This window comes from Caretta caretta, chromosome 9, assembly GCF_965140235.1.
Source record: "Caretta caretta isolate rCarCar2 chromosome 9, rCarCar1.hap1, whole genome shotgun sequence".
Lineage (NCBI taxonomy): Eukaryota > Metazoa > Chordata > Testudines > Cheloniidae > Caretta > Caretta caretta.
In genome coordinates, this window is record NC_134214.1 from 100,386,501 (window position 1) to 100,411,262 (window position 24,762).

The following is a 24,762-nucleotide window of genomic DNA, read 5'->3' on the forward strand; positions in this document are numbered from 1 at the left end:
GGCCAGTCCTAGGATTCGCCTCAAGACCCGCTTCTGCCAGGATGCCTTCGAAAAAACCAGCTAGCCAATGGGGGTGAGGCTGAGGAGCAGATCCGATTCAGTCAGGCCTTGTCTACTCTGGGGATCCGCTCTGGTTACAGACATTGATGGCAGCCGCGATGTAACTGCCCAGAACAACCTTGAGCATACTCACTGTATTTACTCTAGTTCCAAGCTGGGCTAAGCTCCTCCCCTGCAAATAACCTCTTTGCCAGTCTACACTAGGAGCCAGACTCTCTGTTGTCTTGCACCTTGTGTGGCTGTTTACACCAGAAGTGGGGCTAACCCCAGGCATTCAAAAAATCACAACATCCAGAGACTGGCTTAAAGTCATGAGATTTAAAAATAACAAGTGTGGGGTTCTTTTCATTTCCCTTCTGATTTGGGGGCTCTCTTCCACAACCAGGAAGGCTGGAACCTCACTTTTTTTTCGAATGACTGCAGAGATTCTCACCCAATCACTTGACTCCAGGAGCTCGGGCTTTAAGAAAAAAAAACGAATAATGAGAGACTCAAGATAAAATGGTGAGAACTGGCAACACTGCGAGCAAGGCAACGTGAGTTGAAACGCCACCGTGCTCAACACCCACTTTGCACAAGTGAAAATGACTGCACAAGAGGAATGGAGAACCAGGCCTAGGTTAAGCTCGAATCAGCATCGCTGGCTGGCACCCAGCGCTGGAATCATGGAAAATCCTGGCACAGACAAGGTCTCGGTTTTAAATGTGTAGCTGAGACGATGTGGTACCTCTAGCTGTCCAACAGCTCAGCAACGTGACCACGTGATCTTATTCCTGTTACCCTCACCCTCCGCTTTATCGCATTCACTTGTTCTGCCACACCTATCTGTGTGTGCACCCAGCACAATGCACCAGTGGTCCCAAGCAGGGTCACTGAACGCTTCTGCAGCGCACATAATAATGACCATTAGTCACCAATCGCTATGGCATCTTCTGCTCTTGGACACAATGTCTGGCTCCCACGAAGTCAACAGTACATATCCCAGGGTAGAATCTGGCCCTAAGCTAAACCAAACATGGCTTTCCCGCTTGTATACGTCAAAGACAGAGAGGCAGATCCTGAGCTGGTGAACATCAGTGCATCTCCACTGACTTGAGCGAAGAGGAATGTAAACAAAACACTGTTTTGATCGTCTCCTCTGGAAATAGCGGGGCCAGGATTAGAAATTGGCAAATGACTGTGTTTCCATTGGACACATGGATCTCTGTCAGGGCTGATTTTTCAATCTGGTTTTGTACACAGAAGCATGCTGTATCAGGGAAATCATCATCAGTACTCCTGCTTCTACTTTGCACTTAGGAAAGCTCTTCCATCTCAGGATCCCAGAGAGCTTTACAGACATTGATGATGCCTCATCATTTATTGACATGGTTTGGAATTTACATTTAGCATTCAGCTCCAAAGCACCCGGGCTCCAGACATCATCCAACGATCAATGACACATCGACCCTCCGCTTGTTAACAGAAAACCCCCATTTCTCCGTCAAGGAGCTATTCAGAAGCTTGGCCAAACAAAGGGCCTGGAAGCTCTCCAAAGTAGCTGAACCCCCCTGGGAGGTAGGTGACATGACAGAAATCTCCCTGGCAGCTGTGCAAACTGAAGCATCGCGTGGTTAAGTGACTTCCCAAGGTTATACGCAAGACTGCAGCAGAAGCCAGGAAACACACACACGGGCTGCCCTAACAACATGCTTAACATCCATGAAACTGCAGCACAAAAGTAAGATCTCACAGAAGTGAGAGCAATTTACCCAGCTCCAGGAAGCTGCTCATGCCAGCTGCTGCTTGGCCTGCCCAGCCTGGTCTGCGGGCTAAATTAATCCAGGTGCAGACCGAATACTAGTTGCAACAATGTTCCTTTCTTTTCTGTTCCTACTGCAGGCACGTGCGAACAACCCTTCAGGGGCTGGATTGCGAGAAGCATTCACGAAGTTCCAGTCCAAACACCACCAAAAACGTTCAAGCCACCAAATGAAGCACTCAGAGTCAGAAAACGACTGCGTGTAGGGTGTCCGTTCACCCTTCGCGCAAATGCATTGCAATGCACCACAGGATGGGCAGTAAACGAGGCAGGGCTGTGTAGGGAACTGGTCTGGAGACGAGTACCCATGCCTCAATTACCCACTATTGTTAATAGGAGCTGGGTCGGGCCCTGTGATGGGGTGTTTACCCCACACCAGCACTGACGGAGTTAAAAGTGCCTCAGAAAGGGTCATGGACCTTATTGACCGCACGTGGGGCAGAGTCAGGCCTGACCAATAAGCACTAACTGAAGATGAAGCCCAGCTGGGCAGGAGCAGGGGACTTGAATAAAGCCTGGAAGTGGAGGGCAGAAAGAGGCTGCAGGGAGTGATCCTGCTTTTACCTCTGGGCACAAACAGGTGGGTAGGAAGAAGCCCAAGGAAAGAGCAGCAAGTGTGGAGACTGTGCAGAGTTGGTGGCTACCGACAGGGCCCCGGGGCTGGAACCCGGAGCAGCGGGCAGGCCTGGGTTCCCCTACCAGCCACTGTGAAAGTAGCACAGAGCGGGAATGGCTGAAGACTGCCTGAGACAGCACACGGGTAGATTGTCCGGTGGGACTTGGCTCCCCCAGAAGGGGAAATCTACAGTGACCCGGCTGGAGGGCTGAGTCCCGGAGAGAGAGCACCCCGAGTCCTGGAGAGCGAGAGGGCTGCGGGGCCAGTGAGCAAAAGAAGGGGGCGCTAGTCTGGATGAGTGCTCATCCCCAGACCCAGCCACGAGGAGGTGCCATAGCGGTGAGTGAATCCTGTTACAGGCCCACAACGTGAGGGGCAATCCGCCCTTGTCCCCTGAACATAGACGCGTGGGACATGCAGAGAAGCACAAATAACTGCAGTTTGTTGACTTGAGAGCCTGGCTCGGTGTTTGGTTCTCCCCACCGCCTTGTTCTGGTCTCCATCTGGTCTCTCAGACCCATCTGCAGCTCTTCCCTCTCCCCTGTAAAATGCAGCCCCTCTCTCCTCTCCTCTTCGGGCTCTCTCATCTGCCTCTTCCTCCGCCTAACCCCGTATTCTCTCCTGTGTTACCCTGTCCCTTCCCTCTACTGAGCATTGCCCTTGCTTTCCTCTTCCCACTGTCTCTCGCACGCCTCCCCATCTCTTTCCCTCTCCTGCCACTGATCTCTCTTCCCCCACTGAACTCTACCCACCCTTCCCTCTCCCCATTAAGCCTCCCTGTCCCCCTCTCTTTACCAGGATTCACTCGTCCTTTTAACTCCACCTCCCCAAGCACGGCTGCTGCAGAGACTGTGGGTTCAGATCCCCCATTATTATCCCCTTCCATGCCCACTGAGTCCCTGGCAGCCTTGCCCCTGAAGCGGTTTGCTAGCCTTCCTCATGTGTCATTTCTCTTTACAGGCCACGTTTAAAGCACACCTGAGCTTCAGGAGGCCATTGCTGCAGAGCAAACTGTGGCAGCGGCAAGGACTGGTCACGCTAGATGGTCTTGGACACCCCTGTGCGTCTCCAAAATGCCATTCTCTTCACACACCACAGGAAGATCCATTTGGCACCCAGATGCTGCGTTTCTTCTGTGACAACTGGAAGCGTACATTTCAATTAAAAACAAATCGCAAAGCTCACCAGAAGCAAAAAACCCAAACAAAACAGCAGCCCAGAACTGGAGCATGAATGGCAAATATCCCCAATACCACGAGGAAACGGTCGACGGCCCCGCTGCGTATTGTCAGCGATGCGGATCCGGCCAGGCACGTGCCCCCATCCGGTTTCAATGCCCTCCTCGTGGCAGGGATGAAGAAAGGGTTTTGGAAGCAGGATGCCAGGGCTTGATGCTTGCATTACAGTACTAGTGACAGTCCTGCTACCAGCTTATTCCAGGTCCAGACAATTCCCCCATTTACAAAATCTCTGCGTCGCAGGAATGCACAAAGGCCACGCTCTGCCCAGTGGAATCACAGCTGGACCCAGCAGCAAATTACGGCTCCATGGAGCCAAGTGAGATGCACGGACCAGAGCATGGGGGGGGGGGCGGAGCCAAGGCCACACTTATTCCCTCTCCCTCCCCGCCCACCTCCTCCTCCTCCTGCCTCCCCCTGCACACCCAGCCCCTAGGTCCAGGGACCTGCCCTAGGGTGGACAGAGAGTTCTCGTGTGGACGTACAGCCCAGTCACAATCTAGCCCTGATCCTGCCTGGGTCAACCCTCTCTGATCCCCACAAATCACACACAACTGGCATGAGTTTGACACTGGTGAGCCAGCACTTCAGCTTTTCTGCTCAACTCTGCTTGCTCTGCAACGATCTCATCCTCCCAAGGCCTTCCCCCGCATTAGTTTGTCTGTGAGCTCTCTGGGCACTGACCGCCCTCGGCTCTGTATCTCGACAGCATTTAGCATGATCTTTGATTGGGGGCCTAGGCTTGACCATCTTACTCTCGAGAGCAGCTCCCCGGAGACAATATAAGAGATGGGCAAACAGGGTTTGACCTTTTGTGTCTCTGTTTCTTCAGCCAGAAAGAGGGGATAATACTACTTCCCTCCTCCTGGGTGCTGTGAGGACGGATGCTTGTGCGGTACTGCAAAAAAGGAAAGTCCTGTTACAATATAGGGGAGTTTACACTGTTTTATTCTGTATTTGCTTCTGATAATGCTCTAGCTTACCGTCACTACATTTTACCTGCTATTTTTAAACACAGATCATAATTTTTAAAATCTAGATTCTCATTAACTTCCCTGGACAGCTCACCCAGCAGAGCGAGCTCATCTCTGCATGCAGCAGCAAAGAGCTTTTCCCAGTTACTTCCGGCCCAGTCCTGCTGCCACTGATTTAAAGGGAGTTTTCTCATTCACTTCAATGGCAAGAAATCAGGTGCTTAAATCTCCAGTGGAATTGGTTTTCAACGGGCTGGAAAATGGTTAGCTACTTCGGTTCCTGAAGACACATAATTTAAAAGATTTAATGTTACTAAAGTTACTATTAGATCAAGCCGTGTTTTGTCAGGAGCCCAGGAGGCATGGGGCCAGCTTGGTCTAAACCCCTTTTGCAATTCCCTGACAAAGTGACAGAGCTCAGGCCAAAAGGAGAGAGCCTTTTTGGAAACTAATAAAGTCAGTTTGACACAGACGGGCATGAGCCCATGGCTGATCTAAGAAAACCCTGTCTGCAGCTGGAGAGCAAACGGCCTTACCCTGGGCTGGTTCTGCTGCTATTTAATCTCCATCTCTCTCCCAAACAACACTGTGCATGTCGTAGCATTTCCTGAGGGTGAACAAAGAGCCAGATCCTCCTGACCAGCACTGGGTGCAGGCAAAGGGAGCAGTAAAAATTGTTGTTCTGACTTAGCAGCAGCTTGCAGGGGTAAATGATTACTGAGATAGGAGGGAGTGGAGAATTGGACCCAAACCAGTCACTGGGAAGTCACTTCCATTTTAAACCATCCCTCCACGGACACCTCATTGTTCAGCTGATCACAACCTTCTCCAAGAAATGCAGCCCTTCTGAATACACCAGCTGAGCGCTGCTCCCCTAACCCGGGCTGGGCCCCATCCAATTCCCAGGAACGCCAAGGGGAGCCTTTGCTCCCCACCCCCGAGTGCTCAAGCCACTGGGCTCAGATGACGCGAGTGCTGAAAATCGCATGGGGGCCCAGCAGCTGTTTGCTCCTGCCCGAGGTGCTGGACACAGCATGTCAAGGGTTTACTCTTACTTGGGCTTTGCTTTTGTTCCCTTTGTTCGGGAGCAGAGCACCATGGTTTATGGGCAGGACTTGATGGATCAGCCTGGGCTGGTTCCATGGAGGCTGCGGGAGAGGTGCCAGAAGCAGCTGGAGCCCTGCTATGCTGGGAGCACTAAGCTCTGTGCAACAGCTGTTCTGGAAGAAGGAGAATATTTTCCCTCTGCAGTTGCTCCCCCGAGAAGCCCCCAGAGCTCTGGTATTGAATCATCGCTAGATCAGCAAGAAATGAATAGGGCCAGAGACAAAGCTATTTCACGTGGCACCAGGAGAGGAGTTAATGCGGGTGAGAAAGGGGCAGGCAAGAACAGACTAGACACCATTAGAGAAACAGCAGGAGCCAGGGGAGTGCTGTGCAGACCAGACTGAGCTATGAGCAAGGACCCGGAACCAGGAAGGGAGAGCGCTGATTGGTATTTTTAAGGTAATGAGAGAATGAAGCCAGACCAGACACAGAAGGGGGCAACTGCAGGGAAACAGAGAATTCCCAGCATTTCTGAAAAGGCAGCAGGAAAGCGTGTGAGTTTGCTCCTGTGCTCTGGAGAGAATGGGAACAAGGAGACTGATTAACCAAGGGATTAGAAAACAACTTGCACTTGAAAGCTGGTCGCTGTCCAAATGATTTCTCGGACTGGGACTGCACTTCCCAACCACAGAGATTTGAAAAGATTCTCACCATTTTGCCAAGATATTTGCCAATAATAATAATAAGGATGAGATAATTTTACAACCCTGTTAGAGATGATAAAGCAGCGTGTTAGGCTTTAAAGGAAACACTAAAAAAGCCACCATGACTTATATTAGAACTGAGCATGTGGGGTCTGAACACCCTCGATCTTTGGGGGGATTCTACCAATGGCCCCACGTTCTACAATGAGCTGGACCAACACCCCAGATCCAAATGCCTCCCTGGCTATTGGGTGCTTCCAATCCAGAATGGAATTTGACAGCCTGAACCCATTGCTCATCAGTGCACAAAACAGTCACCAGCATTAGTCAAAACCAAGGAGAAGAGTCTTCCTTTTACTAACAGTAACAGTCTGTTTAGAGCCCGTCAGTAGCAATTCACCGGTGTGCACCCCACTGCCTGGATGGGTGTTCTATAGCCTTCAGCCATTCAAAACCCGGGCCGCAGCAATGTTGAAGTCTCATCCTGGGTGGCAAAACATGATGGGACATGTATGTACATGGGTGGGAAGGGCCCATGCCCTTCGCCCTCCTGTCCCTAGGTGCAGGAGAACCGCTGCAGACCAGAATCCTTCTCTCAGAAGCTGTGAGGCGACACTCAGGTCAGGCTCAGTGCCCTGCTTGTTCACGTGAACACAGCCAGGGCGAAGCTGCCTAACATGTCTGCCTAGGAAACAGGAGATGCTGGTGCCTTTAGGTGTCCCTGTGGTGCACTATCGGGCCGCACGCTCAGCTATTAATGGAAAGGCTGGTGGTTCCAGCCCACCTGGGGACATTGCTCAGGCTGTACGCCTTGGCCACGTCTCTCGCCCAGGTGTCTCTGTGGTGCAGTCAGTCAGTCAGTGTGTTCAGCTGTTAACCAAAACTCAGCAGTGGGCACTGCCTGGGGTTCTCTGCTTGATGCCCCCCTTCCAGGTCCCTGATTTTGAACCTGTAACCCTCATTCCTGACCCTGTTTTCTCATTAGGTGTCCCCCGAAGTTGCTTGAGCCTCAGGTTTGGTAGCTTCTCCCCTTAGGCTGGGGGAGGGGGCTTTGGAGGTGGGTGGGTTTGCGCCCTCCCACCTCCTGGAACTCAACAGGTGAATGCAGCCAGCAGAGAGAAGGCAGGCCCAGGTACACCTGTCACATCCAGCCCTCTGGGCTTCCTGGGGCGGGCTCTCTTCTCAGCCAGGATAGTCAGGGTCTCAGCTCCCGGGGCCGAGAGGCAAGTTGAAAAGCATGCTAGGAAGGGATAAGATTTAGCACCTTTGGAGAACTGACTCCAGCTTCCAAAACCACCACCACGGGCCCATTCACCGGGTCTTGCACCGTCACGGCCACCCACCAGCCCACTGCCCGCTTAGGCGGCCGGGGGGTGGAACCTCTTGCAGTAGCAGAGAGGGGTCTCGATCCCACACACAGGGCAGAGCTGTGAGGGGGCACAGTCCCAGAAGGGAGCAGAGGGCCAGGGAAGGTGGCGGTGGCAGCCACGGGTTTCGCCAATTGGCAGATTTGGGGGTGGTGTTTTGCTGTTTCTAGGTGGGACCCAAGCTGAACGGCACTAGGGGGAAGTGATGTTAGGAGGGCTAGCTCATACCTCCGCAGTGCGCACACGCCCCTTCTGCCCCCACGGTGCTCAGACTGGACGGGGAGGCCAGCACAAAACTGCCCACCTGTGTTGTGTAAATCGCCTGAGAGCATACTCCGCTACCCGAACTCACTGCGGCCCTTAGCCAGAAAAGCGTGTGACTAACTTTCAGCGTGTGCTTCAGTGCTTTCCCGAATCTGGGTCTCTGAGTGGCCTTATCCTGCAAGTGACCCCATGGAAGTCAGTGGGACCACCCTGGAGCAAGGTGTTACTCGGAGTAAAAGTGGCAAAATCTGGCCCCCCGTTATTTTGATGTGTAGGGGGTGGGTGAAATCCTGGCCATGCTGACATAGCTGGCAAAACTCCCATTGATTTCAATGGGCCCAGGATTTCACCCTTTGTCTGTAATGTAACCGTTTGCTGTCAATATTAGACCTACCTAGTGACTGCTCAGACAGTAAATCCGTCAGGGCAGGCTCCACGTTCGCTTGTCTGTCTGTACCAGCCTAGCACCCTGTCAGCACCGTCTACGTTCACAGTGGGGTTAGTTTATTACAACAAGGGTTTACGCAGTTGGAAGGTTGTTTTCTTTGCAGACGGGCTCTCTCGTGTACCGTATAATGAGTGTAAATCCTGCAGCCAATCACACAGATTAAACTGAAAGAGACGCACAAAGAAAAAATAAAATGTTTTTGCCTCTAGTCAAAGCCTCCCTAACACCATCATTACAGGCCAGTTTTGTCTCCTACATTGTTTCTGTTGGAAACTGAGCCACATGTACAAACTGAGCCCAGGCTGGATCAAACAAAAATGACCTTCCCTTGACTTTCTGCCACTTCTCTAAGAGCCAGGTGTCAGGAAGCACATCTCAGGCATCTAATAACAGCTGAGAGAGTAGATGCAGGATTTAATATGGCAAAAACCCACGCAGCCCTCTGCCAGCAGAGATGTTCACAAACGCGCAGACACGCGTGTGCACGTAGGCGTGTGCATGACCACCCGGCGTGCTCAGGTAAAGCATTGCACTGTAGTCGGAGGAGGAGGCTGGTTGCGGTTTCTGAACGGGTTGGTGCAGCTGCTGGTTCTCAGCTAAGATGCTGTGTTACAACCATGACGCATTTTATAGATCCTTAAGGTAACATACCGACTGTGTCTTCAATTCACTCCACGGCAGAACGACGAAGAAGAGCAGGAGTAATGCTGTCAGAGTTCAAGTTGCCACCAGACGACTATTTTTGGCAACACCATCAGGGAAACGGTTTGTCTATACTTGCCGAAATTCCTCCTTTCCTGATCTGAACGCTTCCTGTACATTACTTCTCCCTCACCACACGGGACAGCTGCTTTGGAAGACATGAAACATGCCTCAGGAACAGCTATCTACTCCCCCATCCCTGCAGCGCTGGAATGGCAGCGCTCTGCTCCTTCAGAATACATTAGTGTTCACCAGGGGAACGAGACGCATGAACTTTGTGGCATGGTGCTGAAATCCTGATGGTCTCAGTTTCACAAAGAGAAACCGATTACCTGGGGGTAGCTGATTTGCTTTCCTAAGACAGAGCTCTGTAACTTTGCTGCCCCTGCCACCAGGAACAGCATTTTGGATCCTATTCCGATTGAGGACTTTTACATTATTAAACTAAGTGCAAGGCTCTTTGCAATGGCCAGCAATATTCCCATGGCGAAGCCAAGACTCATGTGATCCAAGGGGGGGAGGAGATGCACACAGAAGTCACTGAAACAGTCAGCAAGAACCTGTCTGCAGCCCATGCTTGGCAAGCCTGATCCCTATGCCGCTCCATAACTCCTACAGCAGAAGTACCCAGCTCTCCCCTACTGCTCCTACTGCTGTCGGCCGGTTTTCTTGTGTGCTCTTCTTCACAGCCTCAAGCAAGGCTGGGCCAAAAGGGTCTCTCCTTCCCTGTTGGCTGGGGGACTCTCCCATTCTGCATAAGTTACATCCTGAGCCCAGGGGGGGAAGAGAGATCCTAGACACTACCATACTAGGACTTATGATGTGTAGGTCAGATAAGCTCAGATGTAGGTCAGATAATCCTGGTCCGCATGAGACCCTGGCTCTCTCTTTTCGCTGTGTTCAGGCTCGAATTCCACAATTCCTCCCCTAGCTTCACCGCACGGTGCTCTCGCTTTTCACCCTGGGTGTGAAGCTGCAGTTCAGAAGGCAACATGTTACTGTTTGGGGGCCCAGGATTTATTTCACGACCAAACATTTGATTAAGAGGGGTTTGAACTACTGAGCACTTAAGCAGCATGCTCTGCCATTGCATGCCATTTATACCGCAGCCTGACCACTAAATAAATACAGCAAAAGCATTAAAATAATGACATTGTTTATAAGTCACCCTGCCAAGACTCCAGCCATGCATTTACAGCCTGACAAACACAGGGAATGTTAAAGGCTGTAACTGATACAATCTCACCCTACAGATGTGTGAAAAACCTCAAGCCTGCAGAAAGAATGAGGGCTCCCCTATTTCTCCACTGCCCAAGGTAGTCAGGGCTCTTTTGGTTTTGTTCGTAAGGATTCCAGCTTGACTCTGGGGGGTTTCCCCCAGACTCTCTCTCACTCCTCCCCTGATGGCTGTTTTCCTCTCCTGGGTGGTGTGAGAGACACAGAGAAGCCAGAGTTATGGAAGGGGAGATGCAGCTTCCACATGCTGGCTGAGGAGGTGAAATGGTGTGGACTGAGAGTTCTGTTCCGTCCTATCCTAGCCACCAAGATTATGAATGTCCCAGGCTGTGTCATGCAGCCCTTTCACCTCTAGAGATGGGGATTACAACCCATTTCACAGCATGAGTAGAAATAACTTTGGTGGCCTTATCCTGGTGTCTAGTCAAAAGGGCAAAATCCCTCACCTGCCTCGCCCAGTGCAGAACTGCTACCGCCAGAGCCCAGCACTGGAGGAGCAGGAATCCTGAACTCAAGACTGTGTCCCACTAGAGCGGAGCTGGGGGAGGAAGCTGGAATTACACCGGATGGTGGCTAGGGCAGTACGCAGCTCCTCCCTTTCAATTCCACAATTGGCCCGGGATGAAGTCCCAACCCCACTGAAGGCAATGACAACGCCCATGGACTTCGCTAAGGCAGGATCTCACCCCGGTTCAACCACAAAACAAAAAGAACACCACGCATTCAAACTCTCGCCCTACTAGCTTGGCTTCATTGGAAACGTGAAAATGGAAACAATACTGCCTTAAAATCCAACAATGCAAGAACACTGCGGGTGCTGTTTAACCAACACACTACTTAACATGAGACGCACACAGAGAGATTAGCCTACACAGGGGTATATTTCTCAGCAGTCCCTGTCAAGCTGGAGTTATGTCATCTTTTGAGCAGTGTTATTCTGCAATAAAACCAGACCATTTTCCTGCTGCTAAAAGCTCTGTACGTAAGAACGGCCATACTGAGCCTTTACTGGGTCAGACCAATGATCCATCTAGCCCAGTATCCTGTCTTCCGACAGCAGCCAGTGCCAGGTGCTCTGTAACCCTCAGTAAGATGTTTGCATTTAAACCTATTTGCAGAAGCTATGTGACAAAGAAACATTCACCAAGTGCTGGAGGCGAATTAGACTGACTCTCCCTGGTGTACCCATGCAGTTAGCTCCTCCAGGGGGATAAATTTAACTCTAAGGCACAGTGTATTTTCTATTCTGGGGCCTGATCAATGCTCACTGGAAAGACTCCCATCAGCTTCTGTGGGCAATGGGCCAAGTCCCTATGAATGACTGTCCTTTATGGGATCATAAGGTGGTTAAGTGCTAAGACTGATCTGAAGATACTCAGATGTTGCTTAGACCAGCATGGGAGGGCAGTGATTCTGAGACTGGGTTACTCAAGGGCTCACAAACAGAAATTCTCCAAGGGCGCATCTCCCCGCAGCCGGTGGAAGAGCCAACCCTTCAGCTGTTCTGTGCTGCGTGGAGTACTGAACTCAGGTGAGAGCTCTGACTGGCTAATCCTCACTTCCTGCATTATAACTGCACAGCACTGGCTGGTTGACGGCACGGGTAACGAGACGTGGATCTTTGCACTCCGCAGTCACTAGTCTGAATCTGGTCTGGTTCAGAGCATCCAAAAAGGTTTGTGTGACAGTGAGGTCTCAGGCCAGTTCCTATGGGCAAGTGTCAGTGTCACAAGCTCCCCCACCTCCCTGGCACTCAGGCTGGCGGCCTCAGACGGGCCTAGGATTATGCAGCCATTGAGGTGCCCGACCAGCCCTGGGTTTGCCAAGCAAGGCGCGGTCGGAGGGCTGCGTGGGGAAGCAGGCACTGCCCCGGCCCATGCTGTACCTACGCCGTGCTCCAAGATAGCAGCTCTCAGTACCGGCACCTTGTACAGGCTCGCTGTGCGTCTCTTGTTACAACGAACCACTGCTGATGCCTGAGCCCAAAATGCAGTTCCCGCCATGCGGAGCCCGTGATGACAACCTCCTCGGAAAGCTGCTCATACGGCGAGTGCCGGAGGAGGCCAGGTAAGTGCGTTCACACCATTCTCAAAAGGCACAGCATGGGCCAAGCAGCTTCACATTGTGCTTCGCTTTTACACGAGGCCTTGTCGCCAGCACGCCCGGGAGACGTTATGGCTCCCGCCCATCTTCTCACTCCCAAGGCCCTTCAGGCTTTCCCCTTTCTCGCCATTCCTCCTGGCCAGTTTCTGCTACCTGCTTCTCTTCCTCCTCCTGATCGCTATGGGCAGCATGAGCGATATCCCCTCCCAAGCTAGGAGAGATCTGGAGGAGAGTGGAACAGTCTCTTCCCTCGCATAACCGAGGGCCTTGCTCCCAGCCAGAAGCAGAGTGCCAAGTCCCAGGGGGAAGGTGGCTTCAGCTTATGGGACTGTCCCAAGTTCAGCCTGGAACTCCGGTTTTGACAGCTGATCTAGTGTTAGAGCTACAGGAGACCCAACTTCCAGCCTTGGCTTTGTGTATCCCTGGCTGCTCGGCTGCCAGGAGCTGGGCTCTCTGCAGAAACAGCAGGTTCAAGCCCTGTGGAATCGAATGGCCTGTTCCCCCCACATTTGGCTGTGAACACTCAAACTCGCACTAATGGGCTCTGGGGCACACGTGTGTGAAAGACACAGAGAGAGAGAGAGAGGTGAGCTGGGGGAGAGAGTGTACGTGAGTGTGAGCCAAACAAAGAACATGCCAGATGGGTGCTGAACATCATTACTGGCTCGGTGACTTGGGTTTTTTCCTCATCTCATCTCTCATCCATTGTCTGTTTTGCTTGTAAGTCCCCGAGTGCAGGGACTGTGTCCTTACTAGACAGTCGGATACCTACCAGACTATCAATAGAGAGATAATCACTATTTTAATGAGAAAAGTTCCATCAGCTTTCATAAAACATTTGTACATCTGAATTGTTCCTGAAAAACAGTGAGCAAAATGAATGGGAGCCTGCTAAGAAGTGTAGATTAAACCTGATGCTGGAATTGCTGGATGAAATTCTCTGGCCCGCGTTCGGCAGGAAGCGAGGCTAGATTACTATGCTTCCTCTGGCCTTAAAATCTCCAAGTCTGTGAAGATATTGTTAAATTAAGAGATCTCAATCTTGGCCGCTTTGTTTTAAAAAGATTTGTCTAAAATTCTTCATTTATTCCACAGATGTCTGTCAGGCTAGGATTCGTAGAAACAATCTGTAGGAGAAGTGTCTGCACAAACTGTACTTGTATTGTTGTATGTAGGATTGACTAACACTCTGTCAAGTTCAAGGTCAAACCTAATTGTCTCCTAATGTAATTCAAACAGGAATAGGGCAGCAGATCAAATTAAGCCAGAGAGGCTTTGATCTGATCCTAATGTCAAATGCTGATCACCCACAGCCCTGCTGTTAATGTTTAGTCCATAGCCTCCACACTCAGTAGGGGACAGAGTTCATGATATGCTCCCTGTCAGTAGCCGGCCCCGGCCGGGGAAGCTAATGATCCATCCAGTGTAGCAAATTTGGTGATGGATCCTGGTGACATGCCACCTGAGACACACTAAAAAGTGAACACAATAGAGATATCCAGCATATAGGGCGGGCAGGGACAGCCTGCTCCCCAGGTCTAGAGTACAGGCTGTTGACAATGAACACAAAATTCTTCTGATTATTTTCTAAAACCTTAAAAGGGGCAAGCGGCGCCTCTGGACACTTGATCTTCTGTGACTACGGAGACCTCTGGGACTCCCCACTTATCCCCGGGCATCTTTCTCTGCTGCTAGCCCTCTCCCTCTGTCTGTACCACTGCTGTGTGTTGTCTCGATCCTAGGCTGTGAGCTGCCTGGGGCAGGGACCGCCTCTGTGTAAGGTTTGCGTGGTGCCCAGTACAAGGAGGCCCTGCTCCCTTTTGGGGCCGCTTGGAGCTCCCACAATAGAAATAACAATCCATAACCGTGAGGAGAATAGGTCACAAAGGTGCCGATTCCTGTGACCCTCACGCAGACTAACCCGCCATTGGGCAGTTAGCTGGGGCTGCTCCACAGAGGCCAGCAGAGCAGGGGGCTGCAAACCAGGACTGAGACGGAGTGCGAGGATGTAAGTCAATATCTGACTATTAGGGCTCCTGGAGAGGACTGGGGTCTAGTGGATTACAGCGGGGGGAGCAGGGGGTTGGGAGTCAGGATGCCTGGGTTCTATCCCAGTTCTGGGAGGAGTCTTGGGTCTAGTGGTTTAGAGCGGGTGGGAGTCAGGACTCCCAGGGTCTGTCCCCAGCTTGGGGATGGGAGTGGGGGGTCTAATGGGTTAGAGCTGGGGTGGGAGGCTAGAAGCCAGAACTCCTGGGTTCTATCCCCAGCTCAGGGGGTGTAACGTGTTCGAGCTGGTGGAAGCGCTGGGAGCCGGGATTCCTGGGGTCTACTGTGGCTCTGGAAGTACAAACACACACAATCCACTGGAAAGTACTGGAAGATCAATGGCCAACACCCCTAACCAGCTCCCTCACAACAGCCTCCATTCCAAGGGATAAACAACCTCAACTCACACCTGGCCCCGAAACAACTACCCAGGAGTCACCGTGGACAGCAGGACACAAACAGCCCTGCCCGAGCCACGTGCCAAGCAGGGCAGGCTCTCTGACACCCCAACAGTCCCAGCGCCACGGGCAATGAGTGCCTAGTGGGGCAGGAAGAAGTGGTCCCTTGTTGATGTCTGGGTGTACTGAGATAGTGTCCAGGACCCTGTCATAACCATACAGTTAAGGGTAGCCTAGAATTCCCCCTTACCTGTAAGGGGTTAAGAAGCTCAAATAACCTGGTTGGCACCTGACCAAAAGGACCAATTCGGAAAGAAGATACTTTCAAATATTGGCGAGGGGAAGGCTTTTTTTGTGTGTGTTTTCTTGGGAAGCAGAGAAGCATCAGGTCAGAAAACTCCTTCTCTTATAAACCATCCTAAAAGTCTCTCATATTACAAAAATTGTAAGTAAAAGCCAGGCAAGGCGCGTTATATTATCTTTTGTTTTGCTTGTGAATTTTTCCTTTGCTGGAGGGAGACTTATTCCTGTTTTTTGTAACTTTGAAACTAAGCCTACAGGAAGTTCTGCTGTGTTTTTGAATCTTTTGTTACTTTGTAAAGTTATTTCCCATCCTGATTTTACAGAGGTGACTTTTACCTTTTTTTTTTTTTAATAAAATCCTTCTTTTAAGAACCTGACTGATTTCTCTACTGTCCTAAGACCCAGGGGTTTGGGTCTGGAATCACTTGTGACCAATGGTTAGGATATTATTCTCAAGTCTCCCCAGGAAAGGGGGTGTGAGGGCTTGGGGAGATATTTTTGGGGAATAGGAACTCCTTGTGGTCCTTTCCCTGATTATTTGTTAAATCACTTGGTGGTGGCAGCGTACCATCCAAGGGCAAAGAATTTGTGCCTTGGGGAAGTTTTAACCTAAACTGGTAGAAATAAGCTTAGGGGGTCTTTCATGCGGGTCCCCCATATCTGTACCCTGGAGGTCAGAGTGGGGAGGGAACCCTGACAGGCCCCCATCGGGAAGTGGGCCCTCACTGCACGAGGCTCTGCCCCACAGAGCTCCCAGTCGGAGCGTGGTTGACGCCATGGGGGACAGGGACGGGAACTGCAGTGAGACACAGGTGCAGCAATGGGTTGATGGATGGGGGTGAGGGGGGATATGGGGGTGAGTTTACGGTGGGTGGATAGATGGATGGATAGACACCAGCTGTTTTTCTAAAAGATCTGCTTTGGATCAAACAGGAATGGTCTCAGGGCACTGCTCTGGCCAAGTTATGCCAGAGGCCAGACTAGAATTGCACAGCAGTCCCTTCTGGCCTTAGAAGCTATAAATCTAATGTGGAGGCGGATTATCCCACCTCTGCCTAACGAGAGGTTCCTCTAAAGCATCTGGCCTTTATCTGAGATGAGATACTGGGCTCACTGGCCTGGACCACTGGTCTGATCCAGCCTGGAGACTCCTGCGTGAGAGGTGAGGATCAGGGCAGGAAGAGCAGGGATGCTGCAGTAAGGACTGAGGGTCATCAACTGAGCTGAACTTGGCCCCCGCGCAGGCCATTGCAGAGCTATTGGCCCATGTGCTAAGTGCCACATATACCTTCAGAAAAATCTCCCCAGCCCAGGGACGGCTCAGAGGAACACTGGTCATTCCTCGCCAGGGTCTGGCTCCAACCCCGGGCTCCCTCGGGAGAGTCACCCTACAAAACCTCCTCCCCACAGCAGGTCACCCAGCTCCGCCCGGCCCCGGAGACTGCAGCTGCTTGGCCAACCGGGTGGCCCAGGCTGGGCTCTGCCCAGGACTTCCACTGCAGCCCCACTGCCACGCTCGGCCGCTGGGAACCCGCCCCTCGCCCCGCAGGGCGGCCCCTTCTCCCCCAGGGCACCGGCTGGGGGCACCGCGGACCAGGAACCCGCGGGCGGAGCCGGGCTCTGGCCGGCCCAGGGGTAACGTCTGCTGTGCGAGCCCCAGGGCACGCCCGGCACCGGGGCCCGGGGCGACCAGGCAGCCCCGCCTGGGGCTCGCTTAGCGGATCGGGGCGGGAAGGCGCCCGCTGCAGGAAGCGCCGGCGGGGCGCGGCCCTTCCCCTCCCATCGCACCCGCGGGGAGCCGCCCAGGGTGCCGGGGAGGGGCTCCCCCCACAGCCCGCGCTGCACAGGGCACCCCCGGGAGGGGCTGGGGCAGTGCCCGGGCCGCAGGGCCAGGCGCCGCCGGCCCCCCAGGGCGCCCCCGGCCGCCGCTCAGCCGGGCAGGGCGGCCCCCGCCCGTGCGCCCCGGGCGCGCCCTGCCCGTGCGCCCTGCCCGTGCGCCCCGGGCGCGCCCCGCGCTCACCAGCAGCAGCGAGCTGCGCACCGCCTCCGAGACGCTCTGCCGCAGCTCGGCCGCCGTGCCCGGCTTGCTGAGCCGCTTGGTGAATTTCCTCACTTCGGCCATGGTGCCCGGCCCGGCAGCCGCTCGCAGGGGCCCCTCCCGCCGCCGGCCCCGCCCCGGCACGGGCGGGGGCGGGGTCACGATGGCGGGGGGGGCCGCCCCCTTCCTCCGGCTGGCTGGGCAGGGGAGCGGGGCGCGGTCCCCCCGCCTCGCACCCCCCCGGGGGGGCAGGGCAGGAGCACTGGAGCTGGCGGAGGGGGGCCGGTGCGTCCCCCCCCGCGCCTTGTTACTGCGCCTGCCCCAATCTTGACCCCCCCCCCCCCCCACGTGCTGGTCTCTCCCCCAACCCTGACACCCCCGCCCCCCCCCCCCCGCACCAGGTGCGGGTCTCTGCCCCAGTGTTTCCCAGGCCCGCACAGGGGCTGCGTTTTCCGGCCAGTGCATCCCCAGCTCGCTCCGTCCGCCCCGGCGGGCGGCGAGCCCGGCGGAGCAGGGGGCTCGTGTTCCCGGAGGGCGGCTGGCCGGCCAGCTGGGGGCCAGGGCCGCTGTGGGAGGAAGGGGCCCCGGGGGGAAGGGGAGCTGGCCGGCCAGCTGGGGGCCAGGGCCGCTGTGGGAGGAAGGGGCCCCGGGGGGAAGGGGAGCTAGCCGGCCAGCTGGGGGTCAGGGCCGCTCTGGGAGGAAGGGGCCCTGGGGGGAAGGGGAGCTGGCCGGCCAGCTGGGGGCCAGGGCCGCTGTGGGAGGAAGGGGCCCCGGGGGGAAGGGGAGCTGGCCGGCCAGCTGGGGGTCAGGGCTGCTCTGGGAGGAAGGGGCCCCAGGGGAAAGGGGAGCTGGCCGGCCAGCTGGGGGCCAGGGCTGCTCTGGGAAGCAGGGGCCCCAGGGTGAAGGTGACAGCTGGCTTGGCCGGGGGCCCTGGCCAGAGCGAGCAGGGACCAGCCCCCAACAGCGCCCCACCTCAGGGACACACGGCAGAGAAGAGCAAAGAGGTGCCACGCCTCTGCCTAGGGCAGGACATGCTGCCCAGAGCAGGACATGCTGCCCAGAGCCATGCTGTTGTGTGAGCCCAGGGTACACTGGGGTTGGTACCCGTCTGCCCTGTGCTTGGCACGGACCAGCTCCGAGGTCTCCGCCTGGATCCCCGGCTCGCTCTATGCACAGGCCGGGGAGCTGTAGCCCTCTCCTCCCAGGATAGTAGAGATACAAGGCGGGAAAGAAGAGCTCAGTGGGGCTTGAAGGCTTCTCTGGCTCACCCCGAGAAACTGGCCCCAGAACCCATATTCCCTCCCGCCCCTGGCAGCTCTCCAGCGTTCAGCCAGGACAGGTGTGCTTTACCGGTGCAGGGCTCCAGCATGATGGTGCAGTGCCTTCTGCTCATGGAGGTGCGAATGCACACGTGGCCGTGACACACTAGTGCTTTGATAACATGGGCTGTCCTCCAGTTTGCTGGGTAGGCCCCAAAAAAGAAAGAAGTAGGTGAAAGAAGGCTCCTTAGGAGCTCACTGCACTAATGTATTTCTAACCCTTCATCTAGGTTTGTATATGGTGTTAGGGGCTGTGACTGTAAAGGTGTAATAGATCCCCAGAGAAGGGGTGAGCTTGTATTTTCAGTGGGTATGTCTTAAAAAATTGTATTTATTTTACCAAGCTGTGCTGATGTTAACATTTATATTTATGTTGTGTTTAGTTTATTGTGTCTGGGGCCTAGGGCTAAGACATATAATTAATATACCGTTAAGGATATGAAAAGTACCAAACCTGAACTGGATAGTTTTGCTAGAGTTGCTTGCTGCAGTGTTGTCATTTAAGCACCACTGAAGAGGACGTTCTCTGTTCCTGTATTCATATTACCAACCACTCCAGGTACAAAGGAATTATTTAGATTATCTGTAGGGGTCAAAAGTGCAGCGATTATAGTTGAAATCATTGTAAACATTAGTAGTAACTTGTAAAGCATGCCCTCAATTGCTATTTGGCTTGTAAGCAGTTTGTTAAATGGGCAGGAAGTACCATTTCATAGGAAATACTCCTTTTGCTTTTCTGTGCTTGGAGTCTCTGGAAGGAAAAATGAGTGAAGAATGCACGCCCATTTGCTGATTCTCAGAGATGTTGTCCATGAGGTTTAGACAAACAGGGAGGTTGTTTAATGGCCTTTCAGCATTTTCAGAAGAGAAGGTTACCCCCCCTTGTGCAGTAACGGTGATCGGTGACGGTTGTTTACGTGGTGCCTTGTTCCATGCCGGTGTTGCTGATGTGGATCTCTCCATCAGTGCCGATGCTGTTGGAGGCACTGCTGGTGGGGGCATGGGCCTTAGAGAAGACTGTGGTGCTGTCGTCTTCACCCGCATTGTCCAGGCCGTAAAGGAGGAGTTTGGCTTGTGTTTCCCTCTCGACGCCCTAACTTTCCCGGCAGAGGCCCTGGGGCAGTGCTGAGGTTCCTGGTGCATCAGAGGTATTCACTCTTAGCCTGGTCGGCACCAAGGATAGGGACCTTGCAGGAGATCATTTTCTTTTCAACAGTTCTCTCTGCTGGGACGAGGTCTCTTCTCCTTGTTTTCTTGGAGGAGTGAGTACTTGTTTCCAAAGATGATGTGCCCAGAGAGGCCCTGGCTAAGGGGGTCTGCTGTCTGGGGTCAGAAGTTGACGGAAGGGATTTCTCCATGAGAATAAGTTTCAAGCAGAGATCTCTATCCCATCTGGCTTTAGCTTTGAGGTTGCTGTAATGAGTGCCTGTTTGTGGTATGTGTGACTCACCTAAACAATGGACGCAGCCTGAGTGGCCATCAGAAATCAGCACAGCATCCTTGCACAAGGAACAGCTTTTGAAACCTGGTGAACCAGGCATGTTTTTAATGGCCCTCGCCGAGGTCATTTTTAAAACATAATAAAGGTTGTTTTTTGTTTTTTTTTTAAAAGGAGAACAAAAAGTTGTGACATATCTAAACTAGTAACCTACAAAAGCCTAACTAAAATAATTCTGTTTCTAATTATTTTTCCTAGGCTGTCTTTCGACACAGCTATGGAGCTCTGTCTCAGGCCGAGGACGGTTGAGAAGGAACCGAGGGGGTCGAGTCGTGCGCACACTGGTCAAGGCACCAACGGCACTGCAAGACAGCTACGATGCACATGTGGCCTCGATGGACACTGCTACCAAAAACCTCTGACCGACAGCACCGGGATGCCCAGACCCCGAAAGTGGAGCACCCACAGGGACACCCATCTCGAAGAAGAAATGGCCTTTTCTTTTTAACCTCCTCAAATGTAGAAAGTATTGAGGGAGAAATGGTGAACTTATGACAGACATATTTAGCATTTAAAATTTTTCCAGTAGCATAGGTGCTTAGCACCCATCAGCAGTCAGCTTTCCCCTCCCCCCCAGCGCCTTCTGCCCACTGCAGTCAGCTGTACCGTGGCATGCAAGAGGCTTGGGTTTGGGGGGGGGGGGGGGGGAAGCAGACACGGGACACACTCTGGAGAGGGGGCGGAACTGGGTGGAGTGGGGGCAGGGCCTGGGGCTGAGTGGCAGTTGAGCACGCCCGGGGGAAAGGAGGAAGCTGGCTCCTATGTGCAGTAGAGTGTTTCCAGGCATACGTACATTCTTACGTAGAGGTTAGCTGTTACGTCAAAGCTCAGGAGGGCTGCTTTTGTACCGTAACCCGTTAGTGTCTGAAGTGTGTTGATCCAGTGTAACTTTGTTTGCAAAAATGAAAAGAAGGAGCACAACTCCTTGTGCTCTGGCACATGACTGGACAGGAAATCAGCACCACAGCATCCATAGTTCCTATAAAGGGAGGTGCCAAGTCTCTCGTGGAGTTATCAGCTAGGCATGAGGCCAGTTACTGAGCGTCAGCTCAGCTGCGCATCAGCTTCCTGCTGCAATTGGATTAAATAGTCCTTGAAGCTACAGGGCACAACGGGGCTGTCCTTTGGAGATGAAAATAACATAAGTGAAAGGGAAGAGATGGGGTGCGTTCTCCCACGTGGCATCTTAGTGCAACGTGTTCCGAAGGTAACGCTCCCCCGGAAGGAATCAGCATGAGAATGGATAAGAGCTACAAGCATAATGGAACGCTACCATTGTGGACAAAAGACAGGAGAGTAGCAGAAACAACATGGAGCTACAGGGGCCCCTCAAAGGGGATGTACTTTTCAACCATCTACGGGAGACAGGGAAAGGAATGGGGAAGACTGGCCATTGGTGAGAGCAACAACATAAGCAAGCAGGGAAGCACAAAGAGGTCTCCACAGATCCGAGTGGCAAATCTCTCTGAAACTATTGACCCAACTGCTCCTGGCCTGCTGGGGGCAACCAAGAAAATCTCATACTCCAGATTTTCAGGTCTTTTCAAAATTTCCCTCTCAGTTTTCTCTGATGACCTGTGGACATTGATGTCATTCTGACGTATGGCAGGATTAAAAATACAAATACATAGGAGCCAAACAAAATCTTTTAAACTTTCAAAATGTTAATGTATTTTTTTTGCAAAATAAATAAATTTGATGACTTTTTTGCCTTTTCTTCCCCTAAACCAACTCACAGAGTTATCAGAATGTTGGGGGGGGAAAATCCACATTTTGATGAACGATTTTCATGAAAAAGTTTTGAAAACTTTTAATGAAAAATATGAAAAAAAAAAACCCTTGTGAAATGTGTTTCCATTTTTTCAACCAGCTCCCCCTCCAGTCCTGCCGACGTGAGGAAACTTAGTCCCAAGAATGGCTCTCAAGTGTAACTCCTTTGCTGTCACCAAATTGCCTACCTTCCACACAGAATGGTGCCCTCTCATTTTTATTGGTGGGTACCATTTACATCAGGAGTTAAGCCTCATGGACTTCAGTCTATAGTGTGATTGCAGTGAATGAATCAGCCCCTCTGCATGGAAGTTTTCTGAAGGAACAATCTTTGTGTAACACTGGTTTTAGATCTATGTCACTGTGCACTGCATCCTGGGTTTGGGTCTTCGCTAGCTGAAAGCTACACCCCCCACCCCCCCAACGTCTTTGCTTGTTTAAAGCTTGCCCTGGTCAATGGGATGCTTGGATGCAGGAAAGCAGCCACTGGAATTAAAAAGTCTTCATATCTGATAAGTCGTCACCATCTGACAGCTGCTCAGGGACCATCAGAAATGGTGATCCTTGTCCAATTCTGTGTGGTATCTGTCTCTCAGAAACCACCATCCCAGTTGGCTCCTTTGCTGGTGACCTTGGCCCGGAAGCCAAGGGCTGAACGGGTCCTGGAGACCGATTTATTGAGGCCTGTTCCTGTCCCCAGAGATGGTCCCTACAGATTGAGGCCCAGTGACTGTACTGTGTGAGGAGCCTTGCCCTGCTGCTGCTTGGGCTCTCTCCCCCCTATGGACGTGTCCGGTGGGCTCTCCTTGAGGCAGCTTTCATGAGCACCAACAAAGAATTCGCTCCACAAGGGCTTTACATCATGTACAAAGCAGGTGCAAGTCCTCTGGATTTCTGCGAGGGCACAGGGGTCACACGAACAGCAGCGGCACTGGGGGTTGTGCTCCGTTTCCTAAAGGCTGTTTAATAAGGAATCCTGTCTTCCCCCCCTACTCTTGTTGCCAGTTCCTGAGGAGGGGGCAAATAGCAGCACGAGCGTGAAGGAGACAGGCAGAAACCCCCCACCTCCACCTCACCTATCTGCTGAAAACGTAGCGTTTACTGCATTACTTAGAACTATGAGAGGGAGAAATTCAGGCATTGCCCTGAGGGTTTGACTCCGTGTGCTCCCTCCCTAGACAGGCCACCCTGTCCTTTGCTGCAGGGGCTCTCGGATACATTAAAGTGGATTCCTTTTTACCAATAGAAGACTTCTGTAACCTCCTTCGACCAGTGATTAACATACAGAATAACCCAGCACTGAAACTCTCAGACATTTACAGTCTCCCACCAGAGGCCTCCCAGGCCCGCCCAGTGGGGAAGCAAACAGGCCCTGCCCCTTAGTGCTCCTGCTTAACAAATACCAGAAGGAATGGATGTATGGCCCCAGCACAGAGCTGAGGCCCAGGACTCTTGAGTCTGCACCTGGCCCGGCCACACACTTCCTGGAGGACTTCACCTCTCCGTGCTTTAGTTAGTACTTCTTTCCCCCCACAGGGGTGTTGTGGATAAATTCATCCCTGGGGCAGGGACCGACTCTTGTTCTGTGTTTGTACAGTGCCTAGCCCAAGGGGGTCCTGGTCCATGGCTGGGCTGCTAGGCACTACTGCCATGCAAACAATAAATACAAGTGATAATCAATAGCTGTAAAGCACGTGTGGTTCATCCATGGGAAGGGATAAATGAGCGTCCAGTATTTAGGCAGAGGGCCTTTTACTCGCTAAGAGCATATATCTAGATTTCAAACAGGTTTCTCAGTATTTAGATACTGGAGGGTTTAAACCTTGTTTAGAAATAGGGGAAATCAGTGGAAAGTTAAATTTTAAGCAGTGAGTTGAGTTTAACCTTGAAAATCAAACTATCAAATGGACAAACCAGCACCTATTGATTTATATGGCAGCTGTCTGGAAATCATGAATACCTCATCAGTATGATCGTAGTCACATCACAGAGTCTAGCACAAATCCAGGGGGAATTACTTTTCAGTGATGTATAGTATGGCCTGCAACTGTCAATAGTAGCAGGGATGCAAGTCAAGACCATTCAGAAGCTCCAAGTTGTGTATAACAAATATTAAGCGTTGTTCCTTCTCTACCGAGCAAACAACCTAACCATTGCCTGCCTGTGCCATCAATGTAAGGAATGGTTGGCATCTTTGTTGTAGATTCTAAGCTCGTAGCACCATCTACTGGAAACAAGCTTTGTTTCTCCTATGCTGAAGGACGACCCATCACTCTCACAGATCTTGGGAGACAGGCCAGTCCTCGCTTACAGACAGCCCCCCAACCTGAAGCAAATACTCATCAGTAACCACACACCAAAAACACTAACCCAGGAACCTATCCTTGCAACAAAGCCCGTTGCCAACTGTGTCCACATATCTATTCAGGGGACACCATCATAGGGCCTAATCGCATCAGCCACACTGTCAGAGGCTCGTTCACCTGCACATCTACCAATGGGATAGATGTCATCATGTGCCAGCAATGCCCCGAGCCATGTACATTGGCCAAACTGGACAGTCTCTACGTAAAAGAATAAATGGACACAAATCAGATGTCAAGAATTATAACATTCAAAGACGAGTTGGAGAACACTTCAATCTCTCTGGTCACTCGATTACAGATCTAAAAGTGGCAATTCTTCAACAAAAAAAACTTCAAGACAGTCTCTAACGAGAGACTGCTGAATTGGAATTAATTTGCAAACTGGATACAATTAACTTAGGCTTGAATAAAGATGGGGAGTGGATGGGTCATTACACAAAGTAAAACTATTTCCCCATGTTTAT

General features: G+C 52.3%; 1 protein-coding gene across 6 annotated transcripts in view; it reads right to left on the bottom strand.

Moving 5' to 3' along the window:
• The window catches only part of DOCK11 (dedicator of cytokinesis 11), a 132,753-nt gene extending 115,266 nt beyond the window's left edge, over positions 1–17,487 (bottom strand). For all 6 annotated transcript variants that reach the window (XR_007358430.2, XM_048864068.2, XM_048864067.2 and 3 more), the window contains exon 1: positions 17,328–17,487. Coding sequence is in view for 5 of the 6 variants with exons in the window: in XM_048864068.2 (XP_048720025.1) it covers positions 17,328–17,429 (102 nt within the window). In the remaining variant the exon portion in view is untranslated. The remainder of the gene's footprint in view (positions 1–17,327) is intronic.
• Positions 17,488–24,762: the final 7,275 nt, after the last annotated feature.